Raw genomic sequence first — 13,627 nt, forward strand, 5'->3', positions numbered from 1 at the left:
CTTCCTTCTCATGCCCAGTTCCCAGAAGAATTTACTGTTGTGCCTAAAAATAAATGAGTGGGAGATAACTGGTTTCTGGAGTCTGGGTAGACAACCTGATTACTCCAGGTATTAGGCAGAACAGGGTAGCCCTGATGAGGTATGAAATAGAAATCAAGAATATCGGGACTAAGGGAACTACTACGAGGTGCCCAGATCTATCAGTCAGTTCAGTTCAGTTGCTCAGTCATGTCTGACTCTTTGCAACCTGCACACCAGGCCTCCCTTTCCATCACCAACTCCTGGAGTTTACTCAAACTCATGTCCATTGAGTTGGTGATGACATCCAGCCATCTTATGCTTTGTCGCCCCCTTCTCCTCCCACCTTCAGTCTTTCCCAGCATCAGGGTCTTTTCAAATGAATCAGCTCTTCACATCAGGTGGCCAAAGTATTGGAGTTTCAGCTTTGTCATCAGTCCTTCCAATGAATATTCAGGACTGATTTCCTTTAGGATGGACTGGTTAGATCTCTTTGCAGTCGAAGGGACTCTCAAGAGTCTTCTCCAACACCACAGTTCAAAAGCATCAGTTCTTCGACGCTCAGCTTCCTTTATAGTCCAGCTCTCACATCCATACATGGCTACTGGAAAAACCATAGTTTTGACTAGATGGACCTTTGTTGGTAAAGTAATGTCTCTGCTTTATGCTGTCTAGGTTGGTCATAACTTTTCTTCTATAAGGAGCAAGCGTCTTTTAATTTCATGGCTGCAGTCACCCATCTGCAGTGATTTTGGAGCCCCCCAAAATAAAGTCTCTCACTGTTTCCACTGTTTCCCCATCTATTTCCCATGAAGTGATGGGACTGGATGCCATCCATGATCTTAGTTTTCTGAATGTTGAGTTTTAAGCCAACTTTTTCACTCTACTCTTTCACTTTTATCAAGAGGCTCTTTAGTTCTTCACTTTCTGCCATAAGTGTGGTGTCATTTGCATATCTGAGGTTATTGATATTTCTCCCAGCAATCTTGATTCCAGCTTGTGCTTCACTGAGTCCAGCGTTTCTCATGATATACTCTGCATATAAGTTAAATAAGCAGGGTGACAGTATATAGCCTTGACCTATACTCCTTTTCTGAGTTGGAACCAGTCTGTTGTTCCATGTCCAATTCTAACTGTTATTTCTTGACCTGCATACAGATTTCTCAAGAGGCAGGTCAGGTGGTCTGGTATTCCCATCTCTTGTAGAATTTTCCACAGTTTGTTGTGATCCACACAGTCAAAGACTTTGGCATAGTCAATAAAGCAGATGTTTTTCTGGAACTCTCTTGCTCTTTCTATGATCCAGATATTGGCAATTTGATCTCTGGTTCCTGTGCCTTTTCTAAATCCAGCTTGAACATCTGGAAGTTCATGGTTCATGCACTGTTGAAGCCTGGCTTGGAGAGTTTTAAGCTTTACTTTGCTAGCGTGTGAGATGAGTACTGTTGTGCAGTAGTTTGAGCATTCTTTGGCATTGCCGTTCTTTGGGATTGGAATGAAAACTGACCTTTTCTAGTCCTGTGGCCACTGCTGAGTTTTCCAGATTTGCTGTCATATTGAGTGCAGTACTTTCATAGCATCATCTTTCAGGATTTCAGAATTCCATCACCTCCACTAGCTTTGTTTGTAGTGATGCTTCCTAAGGCCCTCTTGGCTTCCCATTCTAGGATGTCTGGCTCTAGGTGAGTGATCACACCATTGTGGTTATCTGGGTCTTGAAGATCTTTTTTGCATAGTTTTTCTGTGTATTCTTGCCACCTCTTCTTAATATCTTCTGCTTCTGTTAGGTCCATACCATTTCTGTCCTTTATTGTGCCCATCTTTGCATGAAATGTTCCCTTGGTATCTCTAATTTTCTTGAAGAGATCTCTAGTCTTTCCCATTCTACTGTTTTCTATTTCTTTGCATTGATCACTGAGGAAGGCTTTCTTATCTCTCTTTGCTATTCTTTGGAACTCTGCATTCAAATGGGTAGATCTTTCCTTTTCTACTTTGCTTTTTGCTTCTCTTCTTTTCATAGCTATTTATAAGGCCTCCTCAGACAACCATTTTGCCTTTTTGCATTTCTGTTTCTTGAGGATGGTCTTGATCCCTGCCTTGTGTACAATGTCACGAACCTCCACCCATAGTTCTTGAGGCACTCTGTCTATCAGATCTAATCCCTTGAGTCTATTTCTCACTGTATAATCATAAGGGATTTGATTTAGGTCATACATGAATGGCCTAGTGGTTTTCCCTACTTTCTTCAATTTAAGTCTGAATTTGGCAATAAGGAGTTCATGACCTGAACCATAGTCAGCTCCTCATCTTGTTTTTGCTGACTGTATAGAGCTTTTCCAGATCTATGTATCTATTTAAAGAAAGCCAGTAGGAGATTACTTGGGTTGATGCGGAGTGAGATGAGCAAGTACCACTGATTTTCTTGATTGGAGTTAGCAGGTGGCCAGGGGTTGTGGAGTTGGTGGTTTCTGCAGCCAAAGAAAGATCTTGTTGAAGGCCATCTTAGCCCTCTGCAATCTTGGTGAGGACAAATCCCAACTTGAAGAGCTGCTGGTGTCAGTCGTACAAAACAGTTGTGTAACTGGATTGGCACTGAGATTTGCAGAGATGTTCTCAGCAGAGGAGTCAAGTAGGAAATAGGGCTGCTTTGCTTAGAATTTAGAAATACTGACGACGTCTATTGGTTTCGCCTGATTGGCTCTGCTCTTTGGCAGCACGGTCCTCTCCTTGTTACGGAGTGTGTACAGCAGTGATAGGAATCTCAGTCATGTCATTGCCCTACCCCCCCCCCCCCCCTTTAATGAACAGCTTGCTTTCTGTCTGCTCAGTGTTCGTACCAGCACATGTTTTCTCATTTGAGTGCTAGAAACTTGGAAGTGGAACAGAGAAAGATGGCTTTTAAATCCAATTTGGCTGGCATTGCCTCACTTTTGAAAAACTTGAGTTTTTATGGGAATATATGGTTATCATATAATCCCTCTTTCACTTTACTGACCCATTTTGATCAATGGGAATTAGCCCTCAATAGAAAGAAATTCTTAGAACTTCCAGGGTCATATAATTGTAAAGAATATTCCCAGATACTATTTCCTTCTGCCTGATACACTTTGGAGCAAAGAAAATACTCAGAACAGTTAAAAATCAGCTATCCTGCTTAAGGTCTAAAAACCTCTATTCAAAAGTCTCTGCCAAGTGGTGAAGATAAGACTTCTTTTCTTTTTAGAAGAGAATAACAGGAGAATGGGTCATGGCATAAGAAAGTTAGAAGATGGTTTTTAATAACCCTTAGGCCAGATGGAGGTATCATTCCTGCACCACAGCAGGTCTTCCACCCCAGAGTGCTTCAGTGAGGAGCAGGAACTACCACCTCTGGAAGAAGTCAAAGCTGTTTAAATCATCACACAGATGGCAAAGCAGAGAATAGGCCTCCACTGCAAGTGATGTGGAAGGGAAAATATCATCCTATTTTGGAAGAATCCCTGACCAGGGATTGAACCTAGGGTCACAGCGTGAGAGCGAGGAATCCTAGCCACTGCATAGCCAGGGAATTCATGGAAAAAGCTTTTTAAAAGAGATATCTCTGCTCCTGTTTACCGCCTTTCACCTTTCAGTTCAGTCTTTTAAGTCGTTTACCACCTTTGGTGGGTGGATTTCAGCAAAGAAATGCAGTACTTTCACTTGGAATGCAACAGGGCAGTTGGATTTCAATTTAAATGAAAATGGCCCAGTGTACTTTTATTGTGTGCTCAGTGTTAACTGTTGTGCTTTGGGAGGACTTTGGGAGGAGTCCAGAGAGGATGAGGTGGGGCCTTTGCTAAATTGCCATTGGAGAATTCAGTCGTTAATGGGAGACAGTTAGCACTCCACAAATGATTAGGGAACAATCAGTTGATCTTGAGGGAACTGTCAAGGTAGTTAAGGATTAAATGGTATGATAAGCACTAAGCACTGTAGCATTTTAGGAAAAGACTTAATTTACTCAAAGTACCTTAAGATTGGGAATCTTGACTGAGGTGCCCCAACTTCACACTCTTACACCTCAGTGTTATATTCACACATTCAATAGAAATAAAAGCAACCTCACTTTACAAGTAGGATAATAGAATTTGTTGTTGTTCAGTTGCTCAGTTGTGTCTGACTCTTTGTGACCCCCTGGACTGCAGCAGGCCAGGCCTCCCTGTCCATCACCAACTCCCGGAGCTTGCTCAAACTCATGTGCATCAAGTTGCTGATGCCATCCCATCATCTCATCCTCAGTCATCCCCTTCTCCTCTTGCCTTCAGTCTTTCCTAGCATCAGGGTCTTTTCTAAGGAGTCAGTTCTTCGCATCAAGTGACCAAAGTATTGGAGCTTCAGTTTCAGCATCCAGTCCTTCCAATGAATATTCAGGACTGATTTCCTGTAGGATTGACTGGTTTGATCTTGCAGTCCAGGGGACTCTCAAGAGTCTTCTCCAACACGACAGTTCAAAAACATCAGTTGTTGGCGCTCAGCCTTCTTTATGGTCCAACTCTCACATTGACTTCTGGAAAAACCATAGCTTTCACTCTACGGACCTATGTCACTAAAGTGATGTCTCTGCTTTTTAATATGCTTTCTAGTTTTACAAAGAGCAAGTGTCTTTTAATTTGATGGCTGTAGTCACCATCTGCAGTGATTTTGGAGCCCAAGAAAATAAAGTCTGTCCCTGTTTCCATTGTTTCTCCGTCTATTTGCCATGAAGTGATAGGACCGCATGCCATGATCTTCGTTTTTTTTTTTTTTTTTTTTAATGCTGAGTTTTAAGCCAGCTTTTTCACTCTGCTCTTTCACGTTCATCAAGAGGCTCTTTAGTTTAGTCCATAAAGGACAGAAACTGTATAGAGGATAATAGAATTACAATATACTATGAAGTTTTTGTTGTTAAAATATCAGGGAAAGTATTTTCCTCTCTCCCTTTCTGAAAGTAGCTTGATCCTGAACTTAGAAATCTTCCCAAACATCAAATGTAGTTTGAATTTGCCACAAATTCACATTATAGCTTAAAGAAGGATGAGAAAGAAACCAGACTCTGGTACCCAACGCATTCCTGTTAGATGGGGCCAGACTAGAACACGCCTGTCAGACTGTTTTTATTGACTTTCTGGACTTCCTTCGAAAGGGACTGCTGTGCCTCAAAGAAAGATTCCTTTTGTGATGCCAGGTCAGTGGTTAGTAAATGAAAACTTAAGAGCAAATGCAGCTGAAGTGAATACTGTTCAAACAGATTGCAGAGTATGATGAAGAACTTGACCGTCATTCTGTTATAGCCTCTGCTGAGGACAGCGTTATCTTGTCACCTCTGACGGTTGACTGAAAGCTCCATTTTATATCTCCTCCAGCTTCTTCCTGTTCTCCCCAGTGGGAGCTGGAGGGAGGAATGTTGAGGTAATTGGGAGGAGCCAGACTTGGTCATATAGGGGAAGCTTAGATGAGCAGCCTCCCACACGGTTCTGTGATCGTCCTAAGCTGCCCCCAGGGCCTGAGGCACAACTGCACAGAAGGCAGTTTGGCTCTGTCATCCTCCAGGATGTATGCTGAGAGGGGGGAGCAGACAGTCCCCGGCTGCCCAGACCCCCTCCTCTGTCCAGAACTCCCACCAGCTTCATAAAATCCTTTCCTTGAGGCTTCGGATGTCATTCAGTTGATTGATTAAAGTGAGTAGATGGTGTGAGGAATGCACGTCCTAACTGCTGGAATGTCTGGGGGCTTTGCTGCAGGCAGGGGCGCCTCTAGTTCTTGCTAACTCTAGCTCTGCTTCACCAAGAGTGGCCCAGTTGTGGACAGTGTTGGCATCGCCTGGGAGCAGTTTAGAAATGCAAATGGAGACCTCAGGCCCTCCAGGGTGGAGCCCAGAATTTGTTGTAACAAGCTCTTCAGGTGATTCTTAAATGCACGCTGCTTTTGCTCGAGCTGGCCCTCTTCTCTGTCGTCTTCTGCTTAAACTCTTCTCCTTAGCCATGTGCTGCAAGGGATAGTGTCCACTGGACTGGAGGCTCCCTGAAGGCAGTGGTCATAGTGGCATTGTTCTTGGCTATAACCTCTATTACAGGGCCAAGCACAGCAAATAGGTGAGTGATTGTGAAGCGCCGTGAAGATGCCATGCTGCCTGCCCTTTTGTTTTTACGAAGCTGGAGGAGTTACTGCTGTGCCAGCTAGTCTGTCTTGGCTGCATATGACCGTGGACCTGAACACTGCTAGACGCTTACAGGCTGTGGGTCGTTCATACGGCCAGGAGGACCCTCCATAGGTGTTGTCTTAAACGGTATGAGAAAGATTTAAAATGAAGTCTTTGAGCAAGAAAGGGATCTCAGACCCAGTGTTAAGAGATGACTGTGTGTTAAAACAGCTTGTGAGTCCTATTCTACCAAACGCAAGAGCCTGGAAGCAACTTCCTAGGTGTGTTCAAGAAATACCAGTAATCCTTGGAGATTTTTCCGATGCACTTGGCTTGAACCACTTTCTAGCTCCCAAAGCAGAGTCTTCATGTGCATCTTAGGCTAAATCATCCAGCAAATGGCTCTTGGCTACATTTAGAACACTTGCTCTACCATGCTCTGTCCCTGACCCAGCTGAGTCTCCATCTGACACTTTGCTTCCTCCAGAAGAAAACTTTGGAGACTTTTGTCCCTTTTCTGCACTTGCTTCTGCTTACTAGATCTCATTTGGATTCTCCAGACTGATAAAAGGCTCTGCCACAAGGAGGAATTTTCTTATCTACCAATCAGGCTTCCAGGAAGGTCCTTATGCTTGAACTATCAAGAAGCATTTGTTAATGTTTTAGCAAAGTTCAGCCATGAAATTAAAAGATGCTTGCTCCTTGGAAGAAAAGTTGTGACCAACCTAGACAGCATGTTAAAAAGCAGAGACATTACTTTGCCAACAAATTCAAAGCTAGTCTAGCCAGAGCTATGCTTTCTCCAGTAGTCATGTATAGATGTGAGAGCTGGACTATAAAGAAAGCTGAGTGCCGAAGAATTGATGCTTTTGAGCTGTGGTGTTGGAGAAGACTCTTGAGACTCCCTTGTACTGCAAGGAGATCAAACCAGTCAATCCTAAAGGAAATCAGTCCTAAATATTCATTGGAAGGACTGATGCTGAAGCTGAAGCTCCAATACTTTGGCCACATGAAGTGAAGAACTGACTCATTTGAAAAGACCCTGATGCTGGGAAAGATTGAAGGCGGGAGGAGAAGGGGATGACAGAGGATGAGATAGTTGGATGGCATCACTGACTTGATGGACATGAGTTTGAGTAAGCTCCTGGAGTCGGTGATGGACAGGGAAGCCTGGCATGCTGCAGTCCATGGGGTTACAAAGAGTTGGACACGACTAAGTGACTGAACTGAACTGGAAGTTCAGCTTGCTGAACAGCAAGTGATACTTGAAAATCTCTGTGGCTTGTTGTACTTTTGAAATAGCATTTCAAATTACATTAACCCATTTAAGAGGCAATTATAATTTACTTGAATCTTTAGCCTGAGGGGAGGACAGAGAGCATTTTAGACTGAGATTCCCTTGCTTAGGTAGTTGTATAAAGTTGGTAAACTGTAGCTTGGTGGAGACAGAAATGTCCTCAGTTAGGAACTAGACTCCAAAGCCACTTTGGACTTATCCCTGTAGCACCATAAACTGGCCTTCCTCCTTTCAGTGCACATGGTCTCCTGATTCCAAGACCTGCACTGTTCCTCTTTTGCCCATGTCAGCCTCATCACTGGAGGCGAAGGGCACCTTGGAAACTCTGGTTTAGCAGCCCTTTCCCTATTTAGGAGACTCTTCTATGGCATTCGTGGTGTACTTGGACCCGGACCACTCTGAGGGACCACTTGCTGCTGTAGCTACGGCCGCTGCGGGGGGGTTCTTTTTTCCCTTGGATTGGTGACCTTAGTCTGTGGGGTTTCCTTCCCGTCAGCCAGGACACCTGGCCGCAGCTGTGCCGTATCTCACTGTCCAGTGACTGCCCCTCCTCCCAGGCCCTTTGAGCAGGTGCAGGGGGACACCAGGTGGCTCTCACTGCATGCCGTGTGGTCTTGCTCCTGGGGTGGGGGATCTTGGGTTGAATGAGGCTCAGACCTTTGATGTTTGAGAGCCTGGGAAAGAAAAGCAAACTTTCCCGTTTCCCTTTCCCCTGCTGGCATTGCTAGAAGGAGAAGACCTTTTTGAACCTAGCTCCACAGTGATCCCACCTTCCAGTCATACCCAGGTTGCTCCCCTCTGGTGGGTAACCGCCTAGTAATGGCAGCTCCTTCTTTTACAGAAAGGCGAGAGGACCTTCGAGGAGGGTTTATGCTTTGTTTTTTGGATGATGGAGCGGGAATGGATCCAAGTAAGTGATGGGCTGATTGCTTCTTTTGGGGAGGATGTAACTAAGCGTTTTTATAAAATGCTTATTGTGTTAATTTGTTTTTCTGTTGCCTCACTCTTGTGACTAGAAGGGCGAGGGCAGTCTCTTGCAACATCTCAGGCTTAATTCCACTCACGGATTTGCCAGGTCTTGTCCTAATGTGGGAGATGGGATCTGAATGGCAGCCTTAAGTCCGTCAGTCTACCTGTCTGTTGACATTGGCTTGCATAACATCCTGGAGCTGGAACTGTGGTGGCCTGCCCCGGCCGAGTTACCGCGTCGTGGTAATAGAACTAGGACCTCGTGATGGGGGTACTGACAGGCCAGGCGAGGTTTCCTCCATTTGCCTCCCAGTTGTGAACTTCCTGGCAGAGGTTTTCAGTAGACAGACAGCCCCGCTTGGATTGATTTTTGAGAGCCTGGGAAAGAGAACACACTTTGCCCTTTCTCTCTCGCCTGCCACTTCAGGTGATGCTGCCAGCGTGATCCAGTTCGGGAAGTCGGCCAAGCGAACGCCTGAGTCCACCCAGATCGGGCAGTACGGGAATGGGTTAAAGTCGTAAGTATACCAGAAGCCCGTCACAGGACTCAACAAAATCAAGTGTTGCTCTCCTTGTCACTCCATCACCTTAATTCTGGAACAGGAGAACAGTCAGGAAGGGGTGATGGTTAGGGACTTAGCAACTGATGGCCAGAAACGTGAATTAAGCCAACTTTCAGTCTGCTTTACGCCACAGATGAAAGAGTGTGAATTTCCAGAACTGTCGAGGAAGGAGAATCTGTAGGCTTCTTTTAGCACTGTGTTCTGGAACGGTGCCTCCCCTCTGGTTGGAAATTCTCGTTTGTACCTGTGATTGAGGATGCTCATGGTTTTGTGTGCTGGGGATGCATCTGAGATGGAGAGGGTCCCCCGGTGCAGCGTTGTTTCCAGAGCACCTGTCATGCTTTGTGCCAGGCACTGGGGATCCAGGGTGAGAGAGAGACCCAAAGCCTCCCCCACATGGAGGGCCTGGTTGCTGCTCACATGTCCTGCCAGGCCCTGTAGCAGGAACTTACCTAATGTCTTCAGATCCCTTGAGACTTCTTTCTCAGCCCCTTGGTTCCCACTTGTTTGGCGTGTGGAATGTGTTGTTCTGGTTTTGAGCGAAGCCCCAAGAGAAAGGTTTCTATTTCTGAAATGCTCACTTCCAGCTGTACATACCTTTGGATGGAATAAGATTTATTGGGATTAGAGTTTGTGCAGAGGGAATTCTGAGTCATGGTTCTGGTCTTGCTGTGGAAACGTGTTGTGTTCGGCCGGGCAGCACATCGGTTGTGCATCTGTGCAGCAGGCTCGGGCTTGTGCGGAAGAGAGACGATGCCTCCCCCGACAACACAGACCTAATACCTGGACTTCCCACTCGTCTCTCAGTGTCAGGCACTTAGCACGTGCTGGACACTGCTGAAAACTTCACCTGGGTGATTTAGTTCAGTCCTTACCCACGCCCTGTGAGGTGTAAGTACCATGATTTTCAGCTTCAAATGTGAGAAGCAAGGTTTATCTGGATGAAGTGACTTGCCCAAAGGTGTGAAAATGCCCAGGTGTAGAGCTGAGGCGTGCACCACGTCTTTCTGATGGCAAGGCCGGAGCTGCTGTCTGCCTCGCTTCAGTCAGACGAGCCGGGGTTCAGATGTGGCATCAGTCACTTACCCTTCTGAGGCTCAGTGTCTTCCTTTGTAACTTGGGGTGTAACACATGTGAGTGGGTTAAGAACTACGTGCTGTCGCTCAGGGCTGTGGGTGCCCTAGCCTGGTTTCTCACTTCTGATTTTCTCTCTCCTCCTTTAATCTTTCCATGCTAAATTTTTGGCCTGATTTGGTGGACCTGGGGTAGGGTCTGGGAAACTTTTTTTTCCCCCGATGTGTTCCCTAGGTGATTCTGGTGTGGTCATCTAAGCTTCCAACCACTGATATGTCAGATGTAAGAAGCCCTGATTTCCCTTCTGATGGTAGGCAGCCTCCCCCTATGTGGTTCCTTCAGCTCTGGGGCTGCAGACAAGCCCTTTCACCTCTCTGAATGTCTGTTTCCTGCTGTAGAGTATGGGTTTCTAATCTCTGACATTCTTCCTTGCTGAGCAAGTTTCAGGAGCAGATGAAATGTGAGTCTGAAAGTACTTAGAAGACCAGGAAGGAAAACACACAGAAGTTGGGAGTGTTGTCATCAGCATATTTTAGTAGAATGTGTTTTGGGGAGGAGTCATTGAGATGGGGCCATCTAGTGTTCAGACTGAATTCATTTTGAGATGAATTTAGAAATTGAGAGTTTCAGGAGGAAGTGATTTGTGGTGAGAAGAGGGCTAAGAAGCAGAGAAGTCGGCAGAGAAGTGGCATTTTTGAGTGGTTGCTATTTATTTCCCCTCCAAGGTCAGGATCAAAGATAGAGGGAAGAGGTACAAAAGTGAGGTTTTGCCAAATTAGGGCATGGGCAGGCTTTGACAGAAGGCAAGCTGCTGCTGCTGCTGCTGCTAAGTCACTTCAGTCGTGTCCGACTCTGTGTGACCATAGATGGCTGCCCACCGGGCTCCTCCGTCCCTGGGACTCTCCAGGCAAGAACACTGGAGCGGGCTGCATTTTGCCTCCAGTAGGCTTCAGGGAGGAGAAGGCAAAGGCACCCCACTCCAGGACTCTTGCCTGGAAAATCCCATGGACAGAGGAGCCTGGTAGGCTGCAGTCCGTGGGGTCGCTAAGAGTCGGACACGACTGAGCAACTTCACTTTCACTTTCCACTTTCATGCATTGGAGAGGGAAATGGCAACCCACTCCAGTGTTCTTGCCTGGAGAATCCCAAGGACAGAGGAACCTGGTAGGAGGGCGTCTGTGAGGTCGCACAGAGTCAGACACGACTGGAGTGACTTAGCAGCAGCAGCAGGGAGGCAGGAGGAGGACCGAGGGATTGTCTGGGGGAGGGAGCATTGCCAGCGCCTCGGAAAACCGAGGAGAGACAGAACTTGGCGGCCCCCAGGGTGTCTCTGGGTAGTGTCCTGGAGTTTTCCCGAATGTTTGGGGAAATGGGTCGTGGCATTCACTCGTGTGCTTGGCATGCCAGCCCAGCTTGTGTTTGTACACAGAAGAGAGTAATAAGGCTTCCCACCACCATCACCGCCCTGGGGTCTTAGAGGACTAATGGGGAAGCTGCTCAGGAGATAGGAACTGCATGGCCATTGTTCGGTGGGCACCCCTCCGCCAGTGTTTCACGCTTTTACCCTGTTCCATATTGTTGGGAAAGGTGTGTCCTTGCCTCCTCTTCAGAAGGATTAACTTGGCCAAGTTGAGGAAGGAGCAGTTGATTCCGTTCAGACTTCTGCCTTTTGGAAGGCAGCCTCGAGGCATATTTCTCAGAAACCACTTGGGTCCTACAGCAGGGACCTGTGGCTTAATAAGTAGACATAACAATTCAAGACCCAGGTTGGCTGTGGTTATAGGCCATGAGCCAGTGGTAGGCCGCCTTGAAACTCTTTAGCAATGATGCTTTGCCTGGTTAGCCCTGTATTCGGCTGAGCCTCGAGGTCACCCTGGTTTTTGGAGGACTTGTGAGCACAGGCATTGTGGGCCGTTCCTTTCTCCTGACAGTGCTGTCCTTAGACGAGTGGATGGGGGAGTTAGTGTCAGCGGAGCAAGGACAGGGTGAGAGCTGGATATGCTCAGCATGGAAGTTGACGTGTTGAAGGTGTTACTGGAGTGAAGCCTGTGTGGCTGGGAGGTGCCCAGAGCACAGAAGCGACAGGCTGGCGCTGGTGCTCGGTGGTGAGAGAGGAGAGAGCCTAGTGGGGTGGGGCCTTGTGGAGAAGGTGGTAAGGTGAGCTGGGCCCGTGAAGGGCAGGAGGAGGGGTGTCACAGGGGAGGAAGGGGCTTGAGGCTGTGGTGCTCAGCGGGGGGCTCTGGGCCCCAGGGATGCCTTCGGGGGAATCCTCCAAAGGCAGTTCATCACATCCAGAGCAGGGATTTGCTCTTTTTTCAGTTGAGCTTTTGATTCCCTGGGAAAGTAATCCTTGTCTGCTTCCCTTTCAGGGGCTCGATGCGCATCGGGAAGGATTTCATCCTCTTCACCAAGAAGGAAGACACCATGACCTGCCTCTTCCTGTCACGCACCTTTCATGAGGAGGAAGGCATTGATGAGGTGGGTCCCCTCCTCACATTCCCAGGCACCATTCCATGTCTCCCGGTTCTGTCCAGGCTGTTCTCGCAGGTCACTTGTATGCTGGGCTTGTTGGGGTTTCAGGATTGCAGCCACACCCCCAGTTAGGGGATTAGTTGGATGAATTGGTTAAGGGGTTAAGGCAGGTGTCATCTCACAGCTTCAGAGAACAGTTGTTCTAAGAATGAGGCTGCACGTGGCAGGAGCCAAGAAGTGCATTTCTCTCTCTCCTAGATCTGCAGCTTGAGTTTGGTCCTGGGGTGTGGGGCGGGGGTGTCCCTCCAGTGAGCTGTTTCATCAAGGGGAGTGTTTGGGGCCTCCCCCACTACGTGTGGAGACCACAGCTGGTGATAATAATAGGAGGAGCGCTGTCTTTCCGGTGTGATGGTGATTTTGTGGCATGTGCCCTGAGTGCATTTTCTGCTCACCGTCGGTATCAGAGAGACAGTCTGATTACCCGCAGGGGCCTGGGTGAAGCAGGTGAACACATGGAATTCAGTATAAGTTCTTTGGTAAGTGGCAGCTGACACTCAGCCCCAGCTGATTATTGTTATGCTAAAAGGAAGGCCTAATAACTCTAGAGTATTCTGATTTTGAAACCTTTTGGTAATTAAAAACATACGTTACCCAGCTGATTCTGGGCCTGGTGGCTCAGATATCTGCAGAGCTGTCTGGTGAGGTCCACACCCGCTCACTGAAGGATCACGGAAAGCCATGGCCTGCCCAGCCTCAGGCTGGACTCTCACCTCCTTTGCTGTGAGAAATGGAGGCGAGAGGTTGAGAACGGGGGCCGAGAGGGTCTGCAGAGAACATGTCTGTCATGTAAGCAGGTGGATTCGGTCAGAGTTTCAGTGGCTCTCATCTATGTTGTCTGGCTGTGCTTAGACGGGCCCTGGCCTTGTTTAGATGTGAGGCTGAATTGCAGTAGATGAGCTCGTGTGAGCTCGTGTGTGTTTTCTTGGTGAGCCAGAGGGCGTGTTTGCCTTTTCAGTGAATCAGGTGCCGCAGCAGGAGAGCATTCTTGGGAAGGAGGGGCGGGAGGATGCAGCCCCTGCTGGGCTCTTCAGGTCTTTT

At 47.3% G+C, this 13,627-nt stretch overlaps 1 protein-coding gene across 15 annotated transcripts in view; it reads left to right on the forward strand.

Moving 5' to 3' along the window:
• MORC2 (MORC family CW-type zinc finger 2) overlaps positions 1–13,627 on the forward strand; it is a 43,049-nt gene that overhangs the window by 10,123 nt on the left and 19,299 nt on the right. For all 15 annotated transcript variants that reach the window (XR_001919352.1, XR_001919349.1, XR_001919350.1 and 12 more), the window contains 3 exons: positions 8,293–8,361; positions 8,848–8,938; positions 12,427–12,535. Coding sequence is in view for 10 of the 15 variants with exons in the window: in XM_018060964.1 (XP_017916453.1) it covers positions 8,293–8,361; positions 8,848–8,938; positions 12,427–12,535 (269 nt within the window). In the remaining 5 variants the exon portion in view is untranslated. The remainder of the gene's footprint in view (positions 1–8,292; positions 8,362–8,847; positions 8,939–12,426; positions 12,536–13,627) is intronic.

This window comes from Capra hircus, chromosome 17 (assembly GCF_001704415.2).
Source record: "Capra hircus breed San Clemente chromosome 17, ASM170441v1, whole genome shotgun sequence".
Taxonomy (NCBI): Eukaryota; Metazoa; Chordata; class Mammalia; order Artiodactyla; family Bovidae; genus Capra; species Capra hircus.